General features: G+C 41.6%; 1 protein-coding gene across 4 annotated transcripts in view; it reads left to right on the forward strand.

Moving 5' to 3' along the window:
• The window catches only part of LOC132399187 (ribosomal biogenesis factor-like), a 72523-nt gene that overhangs the window by 39830 nt on the left and 7555 nt on the right, over positions 1-25138 (forward strand). For 2 of the 4 annotated variants that reach the window (XM_059979327.1, XM_059979332.1), the window contains exon 2: positions 19110-19239. In XM_059979327.1, the coding sequence (XP_059835310.1) occupies positions 19126-19239 (114 nt within the window). In that variant the 5' untranslated portion in view covers positions 19110-19125. Of the gene's footprint in view, positions 1-11423; positions 11502-16444; positions 16594-19109; positions 19240-25138 lie in introns of those variants that run through there. The other 2 variants (XM_059979317.1, XM_059979307.1) reach the window with 2 other exon arrangements.

Genomic DNA, 25138 nt, shown 5'->3' on the forward strand with positions numbered 1-25138 from the left:
TGACAGTAATGGATGGCTCTCCAAGGTGGGCCCACTTCATTGCTGTCCCAAACTTCTGTCTGCTATTAAGATGGTGGACCTGTTCTCCAACAGGTGGCTCACCTCCCTGGCTTCCACAGGACATTGTCTTGGACCAGGATCCACAACTGATACCTGCTTCTGGCGAGCCTTCTTTTCCCTACTCTGCACCTCAGTGTTAGAAACATACTCCTTCTATGGCAAGAATGTCTTTCCTCAGATTAGGGGACCAAAACTGCACACAATACTCTAGGTGTGGTCTCACCAAGGCCTTGTACAACTGCAGTAGAACCTCCCTGCTCCTGTACTCAAATCCTTTTGCTATGAGTGCCAACATACCATTTGCTTTTTTCACCGCCTGCTGTACCTGCATGCCCACCTTCAATGACTGGTGTACAATGACACCCAGGTCTCGTTGCATCTCCCCTTTTCCTAATCGGCCACCATTCAGATAATAATCTGTTTTCCTGTTCTTACAACCAAGTGGATAACCTCACATTTATCCACATTAAATTGCATCTGCCATGAATTTGCCCACTCACCTAACCTATCCCAGTCACCCTGCATCCTCTTAGCATCCTCCTCACAGCTAACACCGCCGCCCAGCTTCGTGTCATCCACAAACTTGAAGATGCTGCATTTAATTCCCTCGTCTAAATCATTAATATATATTGTAAACAACTGTGGTCCCAACACTGAGCCTTGCGGTACCCCACTAGTCACTGCCTGCCATTCTGAAAAGGTCCCGTTTACTCCCACTCTTTGCTTCCTGTCTGCCGACCAATTCTCTATCCACATCAATACCATACCCCCAATACCGTGTGTTTTACGTTTGCACAGTAATCTCCTGTGTGGGACCTTGTCAAAAGCCTTTTGAAAATCTAAATATACCACATCCACTGGCTCTCCTCTATCCACTCTAATAGTTACATCTTCAAAAAATTCTATAAGATTCATCAGACATGATTTTCCTTTCACAAATCCATGCTGACTTTGTCCGATGATTTCACCTCTTTCCAAATGCGCTATTACCACATCTTTGATAACCGACTTTAGCATTTTCCCCACCACAGATGTCAGACTAACCGGTCTATAATTCCCCGGTTTTTCTCTTCCTCCTTTCTTTAAAAAGTGGGGTTACATTAGCCACCCTCCAAACCTCAGGAACTAATCCAGAATCTAAGGAGTTTTGAAAAATTATCACTAATGCATCCACTATTTCTTGGGCTACTTCCTTAAGCACTCTGGGATGCAGACCAGCTGGCCCTGGGGATTTATCTGTCTTTAATCCCTTCAATTTACCTAACACCACTTCCCCACTAACATGTATTTCCCTCAGTTCCTCCATCTCACTAGACCCTCAGTCCCTTACTATTTCAGGCAGATTATTTATGTCCTCCTTAGTGAAGACAGAACCAAAGTAGTTATTCAATTGGTCTGCCATGTCTTTGTTCCCTATGATCAATTCACCTATTTCTGACTGTAAAGGACCTACATTTGTCTTGACCAATCTTTTTCTTTTCACGTATCTATAAAAGCTTTTACAGTCAGTTTTTATGTTCCCTGCCAGCTTTCTCTCATAATCTTTTTTCCCTTTCCTAATTAAGTCCTTTGTCCTCCTCTGCTGGACTCTGAATTTCTCCCAGTCCTCAGGTGTGCCGCTTTTTTTTGCTAATTTATATATTTCTTCTTTGGACTTGATACTATCCCTAATTTCCCTTGTCAGCCATGGGTGCACTACCTTCCCTGGTTTATTCTTTTGCCAAACTGGGATGAACAATTGTTGTAGTTCATCCATGTGGTCTTTAAATGCTTGCCATTGCATATCCATTGTCAACCCTTTAAGTATCATTTGCCAGTCTATCTTAGCTAGTTCACGTCTCATACCTTCAAAGTTACCCTTCTTTAAGTTCAGAACCTTTGTTTCTGAATTAACTATGTCACTTTCCATCTTAATGAAGAATTCCACCATATTATGGTCACTCTTACCTAATGGGCCTCGCATGACAAGATTGCTAACTAACCCTTTCTCATTGCTCAAAACCCAATCTAGAATGACCTGCTCTCTAGTTGGTTCCTCGACATGTTGGTTCAGAAAACCATCCCGCATACATTCCAAGAAATCCTCTTCCTCAGCACCCTTACCAATTTGGTTCACCCAATCTATATGTAGATTGAAGTCAACCATTATAACTACGTTCCTTTATTGCACACATTTCTATTTTCCTGTTTAATGCCATCCCCAACCTCACTATTACTGTTAGGTGGCCTGTACACAACTCCCACCTGTGTTTTTTGCCCCTTAGTGTTATGCAGCTCTACCCATATCGATTCCTCAACCTCCAGGCTGATGTCCTTCCTTTCTATTGCGTTAATCTCCTCTCTAACCAGCAATGCTACCCCACCTCCTTTTTTTTCCTGTCTATCCCTCCTGAATATTGAATATCCCTGGATGTTGAGCTCCCATCCTTGGTCACCCTGGAGCCATGTCTCTGTGATCCCAACTATATCATATTCATTAATAACTATTTGTACATTCAATTCATCCACCTTGTTACAAATGCTCCTCCCATTGACACACAAAGCCTTCAGGCTTGTTTTTACAACACTCTTAGCCATTATACAATTATTTTGAAAAGTGGCCCTTTTTGCTTTTTGCCCTGGATTTGCCTACCTGCCACTTTTACTTTTAAAGGCCTATTTAATTAATTTTGCATCTGCAAAGTTTGCATCTCGAGTTAAAAAATCATTTAGCCCAGTTGAAGTTGCCCTCACATCTGAGAAGTTCATTTCTTAAAATGTTGCAAATAGCCCTCTATGTGTCCTGTGAGTCTGATATCTTCATAGAAGCATTTGTTTTTACTTTGTCTGTAAACTTCTCATTGGAGAAGACTGAAGATTGATCAGACATAAGTTTTGTCTATGGTTTCAGAATTAGAGGCACCTGGCTTTACAGAAGAAAGTATTAACTTTTATCTTGAGAAATGTAATTCTAAATTACTAATGAAAAACCTGCATTTTGCACATTTGTCTAGGAGACTGGTATTTCTCAATCAACTTACTTTCTTGTGGTAAGGCTGATTTTAGCTCTTAACTTTTGGTGAACAGTTTCCTGTGATGTCAAAACATGTATAACAAAAGTATTATAATTTACTTTGAAAACATAAACTTGATTTCTCACCAAGAGTTCTATCTGTGTCACTGACTAACTGTTCAATTGAAATATTAAAGTGCCACATGCTACAAGGGAGCTATTTTTGCATGTGTCACCATTTTTCCATACAATGCGATCGGGAATAGAAACTGGCACCCAGGCATTGCCTTCAGTTCTGCTCAAAGACACCCTAGACGCCAGCTTTTACAATGGCCAATGGGGAAAAAGCTCATTGTCCATCTCTTGATAGCACTAGTGTATGTTGTCAGAGAAAACTATGCTGAAATTGAGTAAATACAGTGGATTTTGCTTAATTGGAGCAGCCGTTTAATTGGGACATTGTGCCTGTGAATTGGGACAGGAGACATGTTGAACAGTTTCTAACTAGTGTCAGTTGCATACATATCATGTGGCGATTAAACAGTACACTTTTTTAGAGCGAATAATTTTAAATAGCATGTCTTTGTGTGTACTTGTGTTCAAAAAGTGGTGAATTTTGTCACTGATGGTTGGCAAGTATTAAGCAGTAAGACAACACAGAACTGTTTTGCTCACTGGTTTCAAGCATTCAGGCTTGGTGGTGTCAGGAACAGCTGGGAGCGAAAATGAAATTATTTTGCTATATCACCAAATTAGGAACCATATATAACCATTTAACAATTACAGCACGGAAACAGGCCATCTCGACCCTTCTAGTCCGTGCAGAACGCTTACTCTCACCTAGTCCCACTGACCCACACTCAGCCCATAACCCTCCATTCCTTTCCTGTCCATATACCTATCCAATTTTACTTTAAATGACAATATCGAACCTGCCTCTACCACTTCTGCTGGAAGCTCATTCTACACAGCTACCACTCTCTGAGTAAAGAAATTCCCCCTCGTGTTACCCTTAAACTTTTGCCCCCTAACTCTCAACTCGTGTCCTCGTTTGAATCTCCCCTACTCTCAATGGAAAAAGCTTATCCACGTCAACTCTATCTATCCCCCTCATAATTTTAAATACCTCTATCATGTCCCCCGTTAACCTTCTACGCTCCAAAGAATAAATGTAGTATGTATTCTGGAATAAGTATTGGGAACTAATACATAGTTTTATGTATTAGAACTATTAGAAAAGTATTACAGTACTTTTGTAATGTTTAATGGCCATATGATGTGTATGCAACTGACACTAGTTAGGAACTGTTCGACATGTCTCCTGTCCCAATTAAGAGGCATAATGCAGAGTAGTACTTTTGGTAGTGTTCTAATTTATTTTTTATTTCATTTAAATACAGTGTATCATTTGTTACTCAGTTAAATGGTAGTTTGTTATACATTTTAACCATAATCCAGTGTATATGAATATTTTTTATCAATAATTTCCTCACAAATAAAAACATTCATTACAATCAATTCACATTTTTATACTAAGCTCACCGAGCAACCAGTTGAACGACCAACTCATACACTGAATAGGTACATATATATTTAAAACAAACAAATATACATTTTTATTAATTTTAACTAAAATATTGTGTGCTGGGGCAGTAGGCTGAGGGTAGCAGACACCAACAGAATCAACAAACTCATTCGTAAGGTCATTGATGTTGTGGGGGTGGAACTGGACTCTCTGACGGTGGTGTCTGAAAAGAGGATGCTGTCCAAGTTGCATGCCATCTTGGACAATGTCTCCCATCCACTCCATAATGTACTGGTTAGGCCAGAGACTCATTCCACCGAGATGTAACACTGAGCGTCATAGGAAGTCATTCCTACCTGTGGCCATCAAACTTTACAACTCCTCCCTTGGAGTGTCAGACACCCTGTGCCAATAGGTTGGTCCTGGACTTATTTCCACTTGGCATGATTAACTTATTATTTAATTATTTATGGTTTTATAGTGCTATATTTCTTCGCTATTCTTGGTTGGTGTGGCTGTAACGAAACCCAGTTTCCCTTGGGATCAATAAAGTATGTCTGTCTGTTTGTCTGTCTAAAATGGGAGGTTGGCTGCTGATTTGATTAGACAAAAAAAATCCCAATAAAGTTGTTACTAACAAAGTCCTACTCTAGATATTCTAGCACAGAATGTATGTTGACAACGTTTCCATTTTATTTTGGTTATTTCAAGTCAAGTCAACTTTTATTGTCATTTCAACCATAATTGCTGGTACAATGCATAGTAAAAATGAGACAACGTTTTTCAGGACCATTGTTTACAGGACACAGTACAAAAAACTAGACTGAACCACGTAATAAAAAAAAACAGAGAAAGCTACACTAGACTGCAGACCTACACTGGACTGCAATATTTGTAACAACAATGAGTTATAAGCAATAAATGCGTAAAATAATCAACAATTCCACTGCCTTAAATGTTGGCAGAATAAAATGAAGATAATTATGGAAATAAATCTTTGAGCTTTGCTATTTTAAGTTTGCCAAAGATGACTATCAGATTTTATTGCACCTAATCTAGAATCTTATTTCGTTCTATTCAATGTTTTGCATGTTTGCATGCTATACGATTATAAAATCTTTTAAGTTCCATAGTAAAATGTTGCACAATGCATCATTTTGATTTGTATGTTTCTATGGCACTCTGTTTTTCTGACCATTGTTGCTGCCTTATCTGATGAATATTTCTAGCATAGTGTTTATTATATTTTCAGTTTCCAAGCTCTGCACTATTTTATTTTTTGAAGGTTGCATCTCTTGTTCACAAGGAGAAATCATAAAATGGAAACAGTAACACATTTGAAAAGTTTTTTTAAAATTGGATTGAATTTATTTAAATCTTACATCAGTCTCACAATGTGAGGGAGTAAAAATCTTTGCATTATGACTGTCACAAAGTACAGACATGTGCTTTTATAAGTCTAATAGCTCATAGAAAGAAACTGTCCCATAGCCTGTTGGTTCTGGCTTTAATGTTGCAGTACTGTTTGCCAGACAGAAGCAGATGAAACAGTTTATGGTTGGGGTGACTGGTGTCCTCAGTGATCTTCCAAGCCTTTTCTACTCACCTGCTGCAAATGTCCTCAATGGAGGGAAGTTCACATCCATAAAGCGCTGGGCTGTCCATACCACTCTCAAGGTTGGTGCAGTTCCCATACCAGGCGGGGATACTGCCAGTCAGGATAGTCTCAGTGGTGCCCTGGTAGAAGATCTTGAGGATTGGGGGTTCATGCTAAATTTCTTCAGTACCCTGAGGTGGAAGAGGCGCTGTTTTGCTTTCTTTTTTGCTACATACCTGGTGTGTCAAGGTATTTTGATGACAAGAAGAATTTGGAGTTTTACAATACTGTATTTGCTGCAGAGCACTGAAAGTGGGTGCTAACAGCAAGAATTAACAATTTTTCATTCAGTGGATATTTCAAAATACTGCATAATGTGTGGCTCTGCATTGAAAAGATAAGGAATCGGTTGATTAATTAGACTATTAGACATCTACTTTAAGGGGATGTAATGATTTCAGCCATAGAATAGCAGAAGATTTTCCAAATATAGGTTTGGATAATAAAGACAGTCAGGAAGAAGAAGATTTACGCATATGCTGCCTTCTGCTACTTAGCCTGAACACTTATCCGCATCATATATTAGTTTTGCTAAATGCGTGATTGGAATTGACACAATATTTGAGTAATCTGGTCCTGAGGCTTTCTCTTTGCTGGTTTATGCAATAAATCATTGTGAAATTAAACAAACAAATTTGTTTATTAACTTATCTCAGTTGCAATATTGAAAGATAGGACAACCTACATCCAAAAGCCAATTCCATTTTATTCTTCCCTTCACCTGCTCCTTGACATCAAGAAGGGGGGCAATGTACAGGCTCCTGTTTATATCAATGGCGCTGAGGTCGAGAGGATTGAGAACTTAAAGTTCCCAGGAGCGAACATCACTAATAGACTGTTCTGGTTCGACCATGTAGATGCCTTGGCTAAGAAAGCTCACCAGCATCTCTACTTCCTCAGGAGGCTTAAGAAATTTGGTACATCTTCTATGACCCTTCCATAGAAAGCATCCTATCTGGATGCATCACAGCTTGGTATGACAGCTTCTCTGCTCATAACTGCAAGAGACTGTGAAGAGTTGTAAACACAGTTTAGCACATCACAGAAACCAGCCTCCCCTCAATGGACTCTCTCTATAATTCTCACTGCCTTGATAAAACAGCCAACATAATCAAAGACACCTGCCACACAGGATGGGCTTGGAGATACAAAAGCCTTAAAACATGCATCAACAGGCTCAAAGACAGCTTCTATCCTGCTGTACAATAAATATTGATGAGTCTACTATTATGAGCTGGACTCTTAACATAACAATCTACCTTGTTATTGACTTTGCACATTATAGTTTATCTGCACTGCACTTCCTCTGGACTTGTAACACTTTTTTTTACCTTGAACTACCTTAATGTACTATAGTAATGAAATGATCTGTATAGATGGTATACACATTTTCACTATACCTCAGTATCTGTGACAACAGTGCACCAATTTATGAAAAAACTATATTTACTGAACATGTTCTTTCCAGTCTGTGCAGTTACATTTCTACAAAGTGGACAATGTTACAAATGAAGTACTTTCTTGATTTAATTATTAGAACCAACACAAAATCCTTTACCTGAAAGTACCCTTGAATTTCAATGAAAAACACATGCGTTTACATACAAAATAATGTGGGAAGTCAGTAGCTGACTTGTTTTATTGTTAATATATATAATGGAAATAATATTGAAATTCTCTTAATCTATATCTGATAGATAGTAAAAATCTGGGAGATTATTAAAATCAGGCTGAAAAGTATTAATTAATTTCAAGAAATGGGACAATCAGTTACAAAAATAAACTATGAAGGTATTATTTATTACAGACTACACAGCTGCTATTAAAGTATCAGGATTTCCAATTAATTACAAATCAAGATCAGGGAAGTATGAAAATAGAATCATGCACTAACGTTAACAGTTCTAATTTAAATCCCAGTATTTAAAATGAATTCTTTGTGAGTAATCATGATATTAGAACTAAATAGCTCACATAAAACCACATGAATATTAAAATGGAATTGGCCTATTGTTACATATCAGAATCAGATTTAAAATCACTGGCCTATATTGTGAAATTTTTTAACTTAGCAGCAGTAGTACAATGCAATAGATGATAAAGAATATAAATAAGTCAATTACATTATGTATATATGTATATTAAATAGTTAGATTAAAAATAGTGCAAAACAGAGATAATATGAATAAAAAGTGAGGTAGTGTTCATGGGTTCAATGTCCATTTAGGAATTGGATGGCAGAGGGAAGGAAGCTGTTCCTGAATTGCTGAGTGTGGTAACAATGAGAAAAGGGCATGCCCTGCTTGATAGACATCTTTAATAATGGATGTTGCCTTACTGAGGCACTGCTCCTTGATGATGTCTTGGATACTATGGAGGCCAGTACCCAAGGTGGAGCGGACTAATTGAATGACTTTCTGTAACTTCTTTCGATCCGTGCAGTAGCACCTCCTCCCCTTTCTTCTTTCAATGATACACAGGCCATACCTGCCAATCTCTATTTGCACTAAAAGACCATCTACCTTATTCTGTATACTGTGTACATTCAAATATAAAACCCTCACTCCTTTATTCATCACCCTTTTAGATTTTCTCCCCATGTCACTCTTCAACTCATCCTACTGACTGCAATTTTGCCCAGTGAAGTGCCTGTCTTTCCCCATGGTCTCACTATATGCTTTATGTACTTGTATACCAACTGACCCATCATAGCCCTATATTCTTGTTCCCATCAACCTGCCAAATTAGTTTAAAGACTTCCCAACAGCTCTAACAAACCAGCTGGCAAGGATATTTGGTCTCCCTTGGCTTCAACTGTAATTTGTCCTTTTTGTACAGGTCAGACCTTCCCTAGAAGAGATTCCAATGATCCAGAAATCTGAAGCTCTGCCCCCTGCATCAGTTCCTCAGCCACACATTCACCTGCCAAATCATCTTATTCTTATCCTCACAGCAATCCAGAGATTACTGCCCTGGAGGAGGTCCTGCTTTTTAGCTTTCTATTCAACTCTCTACATGATCCAATAGGATGATTCTTTTCACCCTCCTGCTGAAGTTCCAACCATAATGGAGAGCATAGTTTGATTCATTTTCTCTGTAAATGCTATTTGCTGTAATGTCATGCTGGATTTGGAGCTAAATATTTCTGACCCAGAGACAGATGCCAAGCAGTTCCAGTACAGCTACAATACTGGCATCTATCCTGTATTGTAATTGCTTTGGCTACAAAATGCAAAGCAAATCTCAGATTAATTACCATCCCAGCAGCCAACTTTCCAGGGGTGACGAAAGGTGTTGTCAGTCAATTGCAACTTGCACAACTGATGCTCTGTTGGCCTGCTAAAATAATATAGTTCCACGCCTCATTAGGTTGTTAATCCAAATGGATAAGTGAGTTGAATTCTAAAGGTGGCGAAGCGAAACATAACGTCCCAATATACACCTTATTACATACCTCATACACCTAATAAAGTGACCACTGAGGGTACATTCATGGTCAGCTGCTGCTGTAGCTCATTCAAGGTTCTGATGTGTTATGCATTCAGAGACGCTCCTCTGCACACCACTGTTGTAATGTGTGGTTACTGTCACCTTACCATCAGCTTGAAATAGTCTAGTCATTCTACTCTGACCTCCCTCAATAACAGGGCACTTTTCCTCACAGAACTGCCACTCACTGGATTTTTTTTTTTGTTTTTGCAAATTCTAGAGACCGTTGTGCATGAAAATCCCAAGAGATTAGCAGTTTCTGAGATACTTAAACCACCTGGTCTGCACCAAGTTCAAGTTCAATTACCATTCAACCATACCAAAATACCCATAAATACAGCCAAACAGTGTTCCTCTAGAGCCAAGGTGCAAAACACCAATTAAAGTCTCTCAGATCTTGCTTCTACCCCATTCTGATGCTTGGTCTGAACAACTGAACCTCTTGACCACGTTTTATGCATTGAGTAGCTGTCACGATTGCCTGATAATATATTTGCATTAATGAGCAGGTGTACAGGTGGGTTGTACAGGAGGGATAATAAATCAGTTATGATGGAATGGCAGAGCAGACTCAATGGGCCAAAAGGCCTAATTCTACTATGTCACATGGTCTTATGGAACCTAATAGTGGCTACTGAATGTAAAGACAGATTTCAACTGATTATGAACCATGGTTAACTTGTAAAAGGAAAGAGGACAACAAACTTCTCAGAGATGAATCACTGTGGAGGAAGATACTTCTGCATGTTAGAAAGCAACAAGTGATTTATTAGTATAATATTCTAGCCCACTCCATATCTGTAGACATTTGTAAGAACTTTTGGTGACATACCAAATCTCCTCAAATGAAGTAGAGCTGTTGACATGCCTTCTTCATAAGTGCATCAGTTTGTGGGGCCCAAGATAGATCCTCTGAGATGAAACATAACATAAAGCTGCTCACCCAATCCACTGTGGACCCTTCAATGAGTGGTGCACATCTCCTGATCTCCACTCCCTAGGGCCCACAATCAATTCCTTGGTCTCGCTGACATAAGTGTGAGATTGTTAATGTGACACCACTCAACCAGCCGATCCATAGCACTTTTCTATTCCTCCTTTTCACCATCTGAGATTTACCAACAACAGCTCCTGCCACAGACTCAGTCTGGCAGCGATGTTCCGAAGGATTCAGTCAGTTGTGGTACGAATGAACCATTCTTGGTGAGGTAGACTGAAATTCTGTATCTAGAGTACACCTTTCAGCAGGAGTTAATGTTTGTCTCCAGGGAAGACCCAGAGCACACGGCTGTTTGTGATGAACTCTGATATGACATTGCCTCCTGCCGTCTGGGAAAAGGCTCCGAAGCACTTGGGTCCTCATGACCAGACTATGTAATGGTTTCTTCCCCCAAGCTATCAGACTCCTCAATACCTGAAGCCTGGACTGACACCTTGCCCTACTGTCCTGTTTATTATTTATTGTAATGCCTGCACTGTTTGTGTGCACTTTATGCAGTCCAATGTAGGTCTGTAGTCTAGTATAGCTTTCTCTGTGTTTTTTTTTTTATTACGTAGTTCAGCCTAGTTTTTTGTACTGTGTCATGTAACACCATGGTCCTGAAAAACATTGTCTCATTCTTACTATGCACTGTACCAGCAGTTATGGTCGAAATGACAATAAAAGTTGACTTGACTTGACTTGATCTCTGTGTTGACAGATGTAATTCCAGAAGATGCATAATGTGGTATTGTGACTCCAACTGTGCTTGAAGGATCCAATAAGATTTTATAGACTGGTAAGCATGGTGTTGTTCGTTTTAAAATTATGGTGATGAAGAGTTTTGCCATATTCAGGAGTCACCCAATAGGATTGGTATGTCCTTTTCTTACAAAACCCCAGGGACATCAAGTGTAGAACATTACCTGATTGATTTGTCTTTTTTTTGCAGAAACTTTTACTTATTTATTTTATAGCCTTGGGACAGTGATAGGAACAGATGGTATGGGAAAGTATTTAATTAGGGGAGGGTGAATCATGATGCTATAAAGCAGGAACTTGGGAGCGTAAATTGGAAGCTTATATACTCAGGGAGGTGCAGGATAAATATGTGGAGGTTGTTCAGGGAGCACTTGCATGGGATTCTGGATAGGTTTGTCCCACTGAGTCAGGAAAAGGTGAAGGTACCCTGGTTGACCATAGATGTGGAACATCACATCAAAAGGAAGAAAGAAACATTTAGGATGCAAGGATCAGAAAGGGCTCTAGAGAGTTAAAAGGCAGCCATAAAGGAGGTTTAAGAATAGACTTAGGAGAGCTAGAAGGGTAGATGAGAAGGCCTTGGCGAGTATGATAAAGGTAAACTCCAAGGCTTTCTGCATGGATGTGAAGGAGGATGATTAGAATGAGGATCAGGGTAAATAATGAAACATGTGCCTGGAGTCAGGGGTGATAGGGACAGTCCTTAATGAATACTTTACTTCAGTATTCACTGGCGAGTGGGACCTTGACAAATGTAAGGACAGTGTCAAATAGGTTGATACGCTGGAAAATGTCAACGTTAAGAAAGAGGATGTGCTGGAACCTTTGAAAAACATTAGGATTGATAAAAGTCCCCAGGGCTGGTGGGTTACCATGGGAGGTGAGGGAAGAGATTGCTACACCTTTGGCAATGATCTTTGCATCCTCACCGGCCACAGGAGTAATACCAGATGATTGTAGGGTGGCAAATGTTATTCTCCTGTACAAGAAAGGTGATAGGGATAATCCTGGGAATTATAGACCAATGGGTTATGAATTACCAATGAATTATACCTAATTGAAGAAGATTCTTAGAGACAGGATTTATGAGCATAAGTGTAGTCTGATTTGAAACAATCAGCATGATTTGTGAGGTCATGCTTCATGAACCTGACTGAATTCTGTGAGAAAGTGACAAAACAAGTTTGTGAAGGTAAAGGAGTGTATTTGGATTTTAGCAAAGTATTTGACAAAGATCCCTATGGTTGGTTCATTCAGGAAATCAGGAGGCATGGACTCCAGGGTAACTTGGCCGTGTGGATTCATAATTAGCTTGCCCACAGAAGGCAGTGGCTGGTAGTACATGGAGCATATTTTAACTGGAGATTGGTGACTACTTGAGTTCAGCAGGCATCTGTTCTGGGACCCTCACTCTTTGCGATTGCTACATATGACTTGGCTGAGGAAATGGAAAAGTGGATTAGTACATTGGTGATGTTGTGGATGGTGTAGAAGATTGCTGTAGGTTATAACAGGATGCAGAGATGGGCTGAGGAGTGGCAGATGCAGTTCAATCCAGAAAAGTGCTAAGTGAAAAACTTTAGAAGGTCAAACTTGGAGGCTGAATACAGGGTTAATAGCAGGATCCTTAGCAGTGTGGAGGAATAGCGGGGTCTTGGGGTCCATGTCCATAGATCCCTCAAAGTTGCTAGGGTACTTAAGGCGGCTTATGGTGTGTTGAGTTTAAGAGCTGTGAGATAATGTTGCAGCTCCATAAAGCTCTGGTTATACTATTGCAATATTGTGTTCAGTTCTGGTCACATCATAATAGGAAGGATTTAGAAACCTTAGAGAGGGTGCAAAGGTTATTTACCAGGATGCTGACTGAATTAGAGAAATTATCTTATGAAGATAGGTTGAGCGAGCTAGGGCTTTTCTACTTGGAGCAAAGGAGGATGAGAAATGACTTGACAGAGGTGTATAAGATAATAAGAGACAGAGTCATAGGGAAGTACAGCACAGAAACAGGCCCTTTGGCCCTTCCAGTCTGTGCTTAGCCATTTAAACTGCCTACTCCCATTGACCCATACCAGGACCACAGCCCTCCATACCCTTACCATCCATGTACCTATCCAAGCTTCTCTTAAATGTTGAAATCGAGCTCGCATGCAGCATTTGCGCTGACAGCTCATTCCACACTCTCACGACCATCAGAGTGAAGATGTTTCCCCTCTTCACCTTTCACCCTCAACCCATGACTTCTAGTTCCAGTCCCATCCAACAATGGAAAAAATCTGCTTACATTTACCATGTCTATACCACTCATAATTTTGTATACCTCTATTAAATCTCCCCTCAATCTTCTATGCTCCAAGAAATAAAATCCTAACCTGTCAATCTTTCTTTATAATTCAAGTTCTCCAGAACCGATGAAATCCTTGCAGATTTTCTCTGTACTCTTTCAACCTTAATCACATCTTTCCTGTAGGCAGGTGAACAAAACTGCACACAATGCTCCAAATTTGGTCTCACCATTGTCTTATACAACTTCCATATAACATCCCCTCTCCTGTACTCAATACTTTGATTTATGAAGGTCAATGTGCCAAAGCTTTCTGGACAGCCAGAGACTATTTCCCAGGGCAGAAATGGTTAATACAATCAGGCAAAATTTTAAGGTGACTGTTAGAAAATATAGGGGTATGTCAGAGATAGGTCAGTGTTAGGTGCATGGAATTGCCAGGGGTGGTGGCTGAGGCAGATACATTAGGGGCATTTAAGAAACTCTTAGATACTGTAAACACTTGAATGAAAGAAAACTGAAGGGCTATGTGGGAGGGAAGGGTTAGATTGATCTTAGATGAGGTTAAAAGGTCAGCATAACATCATTGGCTGAAGGGCCTGTATAGTACTGTTGTACGTTCTATTTACAAGACAAATATTATATGCTAAATGAATGAAATCTGAAATAAACCAGATAATACTCAAGAGGTCAAACAGTATCTGTGGAGAAAGAAACTTAATATTTCAATGAATGTTTCATGAGCTGATGTTGAGAAGTGCTTGCATTTTTACATTGTCTGCCATTTCATTCTCCGGAAAAGTTAATTCTGCTTCTCTCTCTGCACAGATGTTGCCTATCCTCATGATTATCAGGGTATTTTCTGTTTTTTTTTAACAGATTTACAGCATCACCACTTTATGCGTTTTGATCATCACTCGTTGCCCCGAAGAGCTAGCTGCTTATCTTGCTGCCTGACTTCTTGAGAATTTACAACAAATTTTATCACACATTGACTAGAGTGGTTAAAAATGGCAGATTTCCTGACATCAGTGGAGAGAGAAAAAATAGTGAACATATCTGGTCAAAGATTCTTCATCAGAACTCAACATGGAAATAGACCCACTGGGCCAAGTATTTACCCAAACACATTTTATTCTTCCCACAAACCCATCACCTCATCCCAAGTCCTTGCTTTCACCTACACTAGGGGCATTTTACAATGATCAGTTAACACCCCTACACATTTTTGATGTGAGAGGAAACTGTAGTATCTAGAGAAAATGTACCTGGCCATGGTTAGTGTCTGAACTCCACCCACAGTGATGGAGGTCACAACTGAATACAAATCAAACAAAACAAACAAACAAAAGAGATGGTTGTTGACTTCAGGAGGGCACAGAGCGACCACTCCCTGCTGAACAGCGACAGCTCCTCGGTAGAGGTCGTAAAGATCACCAAATTTCTTGGTGTTCACATGGCAGAGAATCTCACCTGGTCCGTCAACTCCAGCTCCATAGCAAAGAAAGCCCAGCGCGTCTCTACTTTCTGTGATGGCTGAGGAAAGTCCATCTCCCACCCCACCCCCCCACCCTCATCACATTCTACAGAGGTTGTATTGAGAGTATCCTGAGCAGCTGCATCACTGCCTGGTTCGGAAATTGCATCATCTTGAAACGCAAGACCCTGCAGCGGATAGTGAGGTCAACTGAGAAGATCATGGGGTCTCTCTTCCCGCCATCACTGACATTTACACTACATGCTGCATCCGCAAAGGAAACAGCATTATGAAGGACCCCATGCACCCCTCATACAATCTCTTCTCCCTCCTGTCATCTGGGAAAAGGCTCCGAAGCATTCGGGCTCTCACGACCAGACTATGTAACAGTTTCTTTCCCCAAGCTATCAGATTCCTCAATACCCAGAGCCTGGACCGACACCTTGCCCTACTGTCCTGTTTATTATCTATTGTAATGCCTGCACTGTTTTTGTGCACTTTATGCAGTCCTGTACAGGTCTGTTGTCTAGTGTAGCTTTCTCTGTGTTTTTTTAAAATGTAGTTCAGTCTAGTTTTTGTACTGTGTCGTGTAACACCATGGTCCTGAAAAACATTGTCTCATTTTTACTATGTACTGTACCAGCAGTTATGGTCGAAATGACAATAAAAGTGACGACTTGAGATCTCTGGAGATGTAAGATCACAAGCATGAACTGCAAGCCAGTACAACCTACACCTCACCTCACCGATCACCTTAGAACCCTTTCTCACCATCTCCCTTTTCCTCGTCCTTTTGCACCTTATTGTTCACCTGCACTGCACTTTCTCTGTACCAGTTACTTTATTCTGTGCTTTACCTCAACGCACTGTGGAATGATCTGATCTGTGTGAACAGCAAGCAAGACACACTTTTCACTGATCTGGATAATAAATCAAGTCCAATTCTATCTCGCCTCTCCACTCTCAGTCCTTTCCTTCCCACAGAGCCTGCTCGACCTGCCGAGTTCTTCCAGCAAGCTGTTTATTGCAAGTCAGTATTATCTGGTAGGGCTGAATGGCCCGTTTTCACACAATTACAAATAAGATGATACAATTTTTAAACTTAAAAGTATTATATCTTGTCACATTGTGTACAATTAACCGCCCTGGCTCCAGCTGTTGTGGCTCGTTTCCTGCCAATTGTTCTCCTCGGTGCTGGCAGTATTGCGGGCAGACCGAGGCTGGGGGCTTTTCTTTGGTGAGCGGCGCAGGTTGTGACGCGAGGAGTCGGCGGCCGGGTCTGGGACCAGGCGGTGCACCGGTCGGTCCGGTTCATCCTGCGAGGAGGAGTTGCGGTTGTAATCGTCCCGTCACGGTTTCACTCAGCGACTGGTAGGAGCCAGAGTCAGTAAACGTCGGGAAACCACAGGGACGTGGTGGCGTTACCCACAGAATCTACCAAGGGAAGCGGGGGTCTGTGCTGAAAGTGTTCCTTCAAGCCCGTTTAGATTGGGGTGCGATAGAAAATTGCTTTATATAAATGTGATTATCTGACCCCTTCCATCAACTCTTTTGCATTCTAACCATGTCCATTTTGTGTAACTTTAACTCTTGGATACGACTTTTTTTCGCATACTGCCAGGGTTGTGAACCTCAAACAGTTAAGTACGGAAGCAGACCCCCTCTGCCCAACTGGTCCGTGCCCATCAATCTAGCCCCATTTATCTGTGTTTAATAACGTTTCTGTATTAAATACCTATCCGATTGTCTTACAAAAATGGTTAATGCACACAAAATGCCGGAGGAACTGAGCATGCCAGACAGTATCTATGATGCCAGGCTTGCTGAATTCCTCTGGCGTTTTGTGTGTGTTACTTTCATTTACAGCAACTGCAGATTTTCTCTTGTGCGTGTTACAAAAATTGTTATTGAGCATACTTCACTCATTTCTTCTGACAGCTGATTCATTTCAGAATCCTTTCATAAATTAGAATTTAGCAAATCTTGATGCAGTTTGGAATCGTACATAAAAGCTTTAGCTTAATGGAAGTGCATGTTGAAAGATATCTTATTCTCATTTCATCTCATTGTATCAGGTTAACATTCCTTATGCAAAATGAGTGTCAAATTGAAGGGACTGTCTCTGAACACTTTAAAGAATACTTTCACCCCGCAGCCCATAAGAGAGCAGAATCTGGCCATTTAGCCCATCAAGGCTGTTGGACTACTCAGTCATGGCTGATTTATTTTTCAGTGTCAGTCTGATTCTCCTGTGTTCTCTCTGTAATCTTTGAGACCCTTACTAATCAAGAACCTATAAACAGCAGAAAGGAAATTATAGACCAGTTAGCCTGATCTCAGTGGTTGAGGGGATATTGAAGTCAATTGTTAAGTATGAAGTTATGGAATAGTTGGTGACACAGTACAAGATAGGACAAAGTCAGCATAGTTTCCTTAAGGGAAAACATTGCCTGACGAACCTGTTGGATTTCTTTGAGGAGATGACGTGTATGGTAGATAAAGCGGATGCAGTGGATATTGTATATTTGGATTTTCAGAAGGGCTTTGACAAAGTGCCACATCTGATGGGCTGCTTACCAGGTTAAGAGCCCATGGTATTACAGGAAAGTTACTAGCATGATTACAGCATGGTAGTAGGCAGTGAGTGGGAATAAAAGGATCCTTTTCTGGTTGGCTGCCAGTGACTAGTGGTGTTCCGCAGAGGTTGATGTTGGGACCACTTCTTTTTATGCTGTAAATAAATTATTTAGATGATGGCTTTGTTGCCAAGTTTGCAAATGATACGAAGATTGGCGGAGGGGCAGGTGGTGTTCAGGAAATGGGTTGGATGCAGAAAGACTTAGATTAGGAGAATGGACAAGAAAGTGGCAAATGAAATGAAAGTGGAAAAGGTATGGTTATGCACTTTGGTAGAAGAAATAAATGTGTGGACTATTTTCTAAATGGGGAGAAAATCCAAAAATCTGGATGGAAAGGGACTTGGAAGTCCTTGTGCAGAACACTTGCAGGTTGAGTTGGTGGTAAGGAAGGCAACTGTAACGTTAGCATTCATTTCAAGTGGTTTGTAATATAAATGCAGGTATGTGATGCTAAGATTTTATAAAACACTGGTGAGGTCTCACCTTGAGTATTGTGAACAGTTTTGGGCTCCTTACCTAAGAAAAGGTGTGCTGGCATTGGAGAGGGTTCTGGCGAGGTTCACAACGATGATTCCATGAATGAAAGGGTATGATATGAGGAATGTTTGATGGCCCTGAGCCCATACTTGCATGAGTAAGGGTGAATCTCATGGAAATCTTTCAAATGTCAAAAGGCCTAGACAGAGTAGATTTGAAAAGAATGTTTCCCATGGTGGGGGAGACTAGGATGTGAGGGCACAGCCTCAGGATAGAGGGGAGTCCCATTTAAAACATAGATGTGGTTAATTTGTTTAGCCAGACGGTGGTGAATTTGTGGAAATTGGTACCACATGCAGCTGTGGAGGCCAGGATGTTGGGTGTACTTAAGGTGTTGATTGATAGGTTCTTGATTGGCCATGACATCAAAAGTTGCGGGGAGAAGGCCAGGCAGTGGGGCTGGGAAATGATGAATAAGGAATGAATGGCGGAGCAGACTTGATGGGCCAAATAATCTAATTCTGCTCTTATGTCTTATGGTCTGTGATCTATTTAGACAAGTAGAATTTCTGTATGCTTTATATTTTGCAGTGGAGTATCGGAAAACTATTTCTGTCAGGCAACTAGCTAATGAAAAGAACAAATAAACTTAGCTGTTATTAACGAGGATTCTCTCATTTTCTCCATGGAGGCTGGGAAATTGTGTTTTTTTGTTTATTATTTATGGGTGAATATAAACAGCGATTGATTCTGTTAATGGTTATTTTCCAGAAAGTATTTGAAGAGGATGGCAAAGAACAAGTCAAAGGCACAGAAACACAAAGATGTTTTCAAAGTTGCCAACAGCAAAAATATAAAAGCCAAAAGCAAAACTAGACCTGTAACTACAAGTCTGAAGAAGGTCAGTCTGTACTTCAATGTATTGTCAAAGAAATAACTTGTAGCTCTTGCATTAGTAAATTGGTGCAGCAGAACAAATTGAAATGTTTCAGTTTTTCTGATTGATTTGCACGTTTTTGTCGCTGTCTGGATACTATTTAGGCTAGATTGTATTCTGTCCAATCCACTGCTGGAACGTTATCTAACCTTCTGTGACCACACAGCTGGCAACTTCAGGGGCTTTATTCTGTGACTATTGTGTGTTGCAGAGTGGGAGTTGGTGACGAGATTCTAGGTGTCACATGCTGAGATCTTGTCCCATTGAACATTGTCCTGACATCCGTTAAATGTTCCATGCTGTCAAAGATCTTCTTTCCAGTTTTTAAGTGTTTCTGATAGTTGGAGGGTTCCTGAAGTTTGTTATAGCCAGGAGTGGTAGTGAGGATAAGCTCTCACTACCTATTAAATGCTCTCTATTGTGTGCATCTCAACTATCCTCTGACAACCAAGTCCAGTTCCTGGCTTTCACTTGTGACTTAGCCACCAAGTCTGGTAGAACCATTTCTACTCACATCAGTCTCTACTCGTCAGCCATGGTTGGCAGCTCATCTGGGAGAAGGAAACTGTGATCTCAAACCTCCACTGCCTTGCGGTTATACCTACTCATGGGGAAGGTTTTGGGAAGAAATCCTGAGGAAAATCCAGAGCTGGAGTCCGTAAGGCATTCCTATATTGAGTTTTATGCTGACGGTCACTTCCTGATGGTCTCTGCCATTCCTTTGTATCTTATCAGCTGGGGGCTTGGTTGCTAAGCCACAGCTGAAGGCCAGGAGTTGGATTTGGTTGTCAGAGGCTATTTGAGGTGCTGCTATTGGGAGCAATTACTAGGTTGTGGGAGCTTGTCCCCACCACCACTCCCAGCTATAACAATTTTAAAGAACCAATTCACAATGAAGAGCATACGTTATCCCTGAAATCATAAGGATTGGCAGTGGAGATGATGCATTCTAAATGGTGTGGAGAATCGTAAGTCCATGTGTTTGGAAAATATAGAAGCTCTGTGTAAATGGGAGGAGCTCCTGTGCTCCTCCTCGTCACCATTTGAAATTCTGCCACCAGTAGTTGTGTTATCAGCAAATTTATAGATGGTATTGAAGCTGTGAGTAGAGCAGCAGGCCAAGCACGCATCATTGAGGTGATATTAACCAGCTTACTCGACACAATTATCCTTGCTACCCTGGATGTTCTAGCCTCTAGAAATGGAATTCATTTTGTATGAACATCACTTCCTGTACGTAAGCTTTTTTAAAAATATAATTTCCTGTACAGGTTAATTTGGATTTTAACTTGAGCATGTGGTGTTGAAAGACATCCATCTTCATCCCCTCCTTACTTGCCCTTGAACTAGCAATGTCTTTTTACAAGTAATTCTCATTGAAAACCCTGAAGAAAGCTTCCGACGGATAATTTGGTGAGGTGGTGTTTTGATGTCAATCAGATGGAGGATTGGGGTGCAAGGAAACAGCAAACACTATCTGCATCATGCATAAATAAGATATGTGGAATAGTCATCTGCAATTTTTAGGAGCAGTTCAGCAAGAATCTCTAGAATTTCAGTAAACAGGAAGAATCCCTTAAATCTTGGTGAACTTCGAATAGTCTAATACAAATTTTGTTTAAATAATATGAAATATTAGCTGCAATTTGCCTATTGCTACAGTAGGTGAACAGCAGATGAAATGACACTGGCTTTCCATTTGACCCTGGATCATCGAGACAATAGCGATACTACATCAGGCTGCTGTTTATTCATTATAGCTTTGCCTTCAATATTATCATTCCCTCTGTACTAGTTAACAACATCCAAAACCTGGACATCTGTACCTCCCATCTGCAGCTGGTCCTTGACTTCCTCAATGGGAGATTGGTCAGTGCAGATGGGAAATAGCATCTCCTCACCTCAATGATGCGTGCTTGGCCTGCTGCTCTACTCACAGCTTCAATACTATCTATAAATTTGCTGATAACACAACTACTGGTGGCAGAATTTCAGATGGTGACGAGGAGGTGCACAGGAGCAAGATCGATCAACTGGTTGAGTGGTGTTACAACAACAGCCTTGCACTCAGCATCAATAAGACCAATGAACTGATTGTGGACTTCAGGAAGAAGTCGTTAAGGGATAAGCAATGGAAAAGGTGCACAGTTTCAGGTCCCTGAGTGTCAACATCTCTGAAGACCTATCCTGGCCTCAACATATTGATACAATGACAAAGAAGGCAGGCCAACAGCTATATTTCATAGTTCATATATAGTTCACCCATAGTTCAGTCCCTCCTTAGCTACATCTGGGATACATCCTATGCCCTCCACTTCTTCAATAACTTTCAGTTCCCCAGTCCTGACCGCTTCATTTTCACTATGGATGTCCAATCCTTATACACTTCCATTCCCCATGAAGAAGGGCTCAAAGCCCTCCGCTACTTTCTGGACAATAGACCTCACCACTTAATAACTTTTCTTTTGGCTCTTCCTACTTTCTTCAGACCAAGGGTGTAGCTATGGGCACTCGCATGGGCCCTAGCTGTGCCTGCCTCTTTGTGGGTTATGTGGAACAGTCTATGCTCCAAGTCTCTATTGGTTCTGTTCCTCAACTTTTCCTTCGATACATTGCATCCATGCTGAGCTCGTCAATCTCATCGACTTGCCTCTAACTTTTACCCAGACCTCAAATTCACTTGGTCCATCTCAGACATTTCTCTCCCCTTTCTCGATCTCTCGGTCTCATAGAAACATAGAAAATAGGTGCAGGAGTAGGCCATTCAGCCCTTTGAGCCTGCACCGCCATTCAATATGATCATGGCTGATCATCCAACTCAGAACCCTGTACCTGCTTTCTCTCCATACCCCCGATCCCTTTAGCCACAAGGGCCATATCTAACTTCCTCTTAAATATAGCCAATGAACCGGCCTCAACTGTTTTCTGTGGCAGAGAATTCCACAGATTCACCACTCTCTGTGTGAAGAAGTTTTTCCTCACCTCGGTCCTAAAAGGCTTGCCCTTTATCCTTAAACTGTGAACCCTCGTTCTGGACCTCCCCAACATCGGAAACAATCTTCCTGCATCTAGTCTGTCCAATCCCTTTAGAATTTATACGTTTCAATAAGATCCCCCCTCAATCTTGTAAATTCCAGTGAGTATAAGCCTCGTCGATCCAGTCTTTCTTCATATGAAAGTTCTGCCATCCTGGAAATCAATCTGGTGAACCTTCTTTGTACTCCTTCTATGGCAAGAATGTCTTTCCTCAGATTAGGGGACCAAAACTGCACACAGTACTCTAGGTGTGATCTCACCAAGGCCTTGTACAACTGCAGTAGAACCTCCCTGCTCCTGTACTCAAATCCTTTTGCTATGAATGCCAACATACCATTTGCCTTTTTCACCGCCTGCTGTACCTGCAAGCCCACCTTTAATGACTGGTGTACAATGACACCTAGGTCTTGTTGCACCTCCCCTTTTCCTAATCGGCCACCGTTCAGATAATAATCTGTTTTCCTGTTCTTGCAACCAAAGTGGATAACCTCACATTTATCCACATTAAATTGCATCTGCCATGAATTTGCCCACTCACCTAACCTATCCAAGTTACCCTGCATCCTCCTCACAGCTAACATCGCCGCCCAGCTTCGTGTCATCCACATCTCTGGAGATAGACTGTCCACTGACATCTTCTATAAACCCACTGACTCCCATAACTACCTTGATTATACCTGTTCCCACCCTGCCAAATGCAAAAATTCTATTCCCTATTCCCAGTTCCTCCGTTTCCTCTGCATCTGCTCCAAGGATGAGGCTTTCTGTTCCAGGACATCCCAAATGACCTCTTTCTTTAAGAATCGTGGTTTCCCTTCTGTCATCATCAATGATGCCTTCACCCGCATCTCCTCCATTTCCCGCACTTCGGCCCTCACCCCATCCTCCCGTTACCACAACAGGGACCGTGACCCCTTGTCCTCACCTATCACCCCACCAGCCTCCGGGTCCAGTATATTATCCTCCGCAACATCAGCCACCTTCAACAGGACCCCACTGCTAAAGACATCTTTCCCTCTCTACCTCTCTGCTTTTCGCAGGGGTCGTTCCTTCCATGACTGCCTGGTCTATACATCCCTCCCCAGAGATCTCCCACCTGGCACTTATCCCTGCAAGCGTAAGTGCTACACCTGTCCCTACACCTCCTTTCTTACCATCATTCAGGGCCCCAAACAGTCCTTCCAGGTGAGGCAACACTTCATTTGTGAGTCTGTTGGGGTCATCTATTGCATCCAGTGCTCCCGGTGCGGCCTCCTCTACATCAGCGAGACCCGATGCAGATTGGGGGACCGCTTCGTCGAGCACTTACGCTTCGTCCGCCACGACAGACAGGATCTCCTGGTTGCCACCCACTTCAACTCTCCTTCACATTCCCATTCGGATATGTCCATACATGGCCTCCTCTACTGCCATGATGAGGCCAAACTTCGGTTGGAGGAACATCATCTCATATACCGTCTGGGTAGTCTCCAGCCCCTTGGTATGAATATTGAATTCTCCAACTTCCAGTAATTCCCTCCCTCTCCCTTCCCCCATCCCACCTTCACTCTGTCTCCTCTTTTAGCTGCCTATCACCTCTCATGACTTTGCCTTCTACTACCCATAGTGCTTTCCCCTTAGATTCCTTCTTCACCTCTCCTGCCTATCCCCTTCCCCACCCCTTGATCTTTCCTCTGATTGGTTTTGCACCCTCCCCCACCTTCTTTATTGGGCTCTTGCCCCCGCCTTCTTTAGTCCTGACGAAGGGTCTCGAACCGAAACGTTCACTGCTGCCCGACCTGCTGAGTTCATCCAGCTTTTTTGTACGTCTTGATTTGACCACGGCATCTGCAGTGTATTTTGTGTTAGCTATATTTCATTAGGAGTTTATGGGGACTTGGTATGACAGCAAAGACTCAAATTTCTACAGCTGTACCATGGAGAGCATTCTAACTGGTTGTGTCACCACCTGGTATGGAAGAGCCATTGCACAGGATCGGAAGAAGCTGCAGAAGTTTACAAACTCAGCCAGCTCCATCATGGGTACTAGCCTCCCTAGCATCAAGGACATCTTCAAAAGATGATGGCACAAAAAGGTGGTATCTGTCATTAAGGACCCTTTTTCACCCAGGACATGGTCTCTTCTGGTTGCCAGCAATGAGGAGGTGCAAGAGCTTGAAGAAATATAATGGCATGTTGGCCTTCATAACATGGGGAGTTGAGTATAGGAGCAAAGAGGTCCTTCTGCAGCTGTACAGGGCCCTGGTTAGACCATATCTGGGGTATTGAGCAGTTTTGGTCTTCAAATTTGAGGAAGGACATTCTTGCTATTGATGGAGTGCAACATAGGTTCACAAGGTTAATTCCTGGGATGGCGGAACTGTCATATGTTGAAAGATTGGAATGACTGGGCTTGTATACACTGGAATTTAGAAGGATGAGAGGGGATCGGATTTAAACATATAAGATTATTAAGGGATTGGACACGCTAGAGGCAGGAAGAATGTTCCTGATGTTGGGGAAGTCCAGAACCAGAGGCCACAGTTTAAGAATAAAGGGTAGGCCATTTAGAACGGAGTTGAGGAAAAACTTTCTCACCCAGAGAGTTGTGTACCTGTGGATTGCTCTGCCTCATAAGGCAGTGGAGGCCAATTCTCTGGATGCTTTCAAGAAATAGATAGAGCTCTTAAAGATAGCGGAGTCAAGGCATATGAGGAGAAGGCAGTAACGGGGTACTGATTGTGGATGATCAGCCACGATCACAGTGAATGGCGGTGCTGGCTTGAAGGGCCGAATGGCCTACTCCTGCTCCGATTGTCTATAAGACACGCTTAATGTTTTAGGAACA

This window comes from Hypanus sabinus, chromosome 1 (genome assembly GCF_030144855.1).
Source record: "Hypanus sabinus isolate sHypSab1 chromosome 1, sHypSab1.hap1, whole genome shotgun sequence".
Taxonomy (NCBI): domain Eukaryota; kingdom Metazoa; phylum Chordata; class Chondrichthyes; order Myliobatiformes; family Dasyatidae; genus Hypanus; species Hypanus sabinus.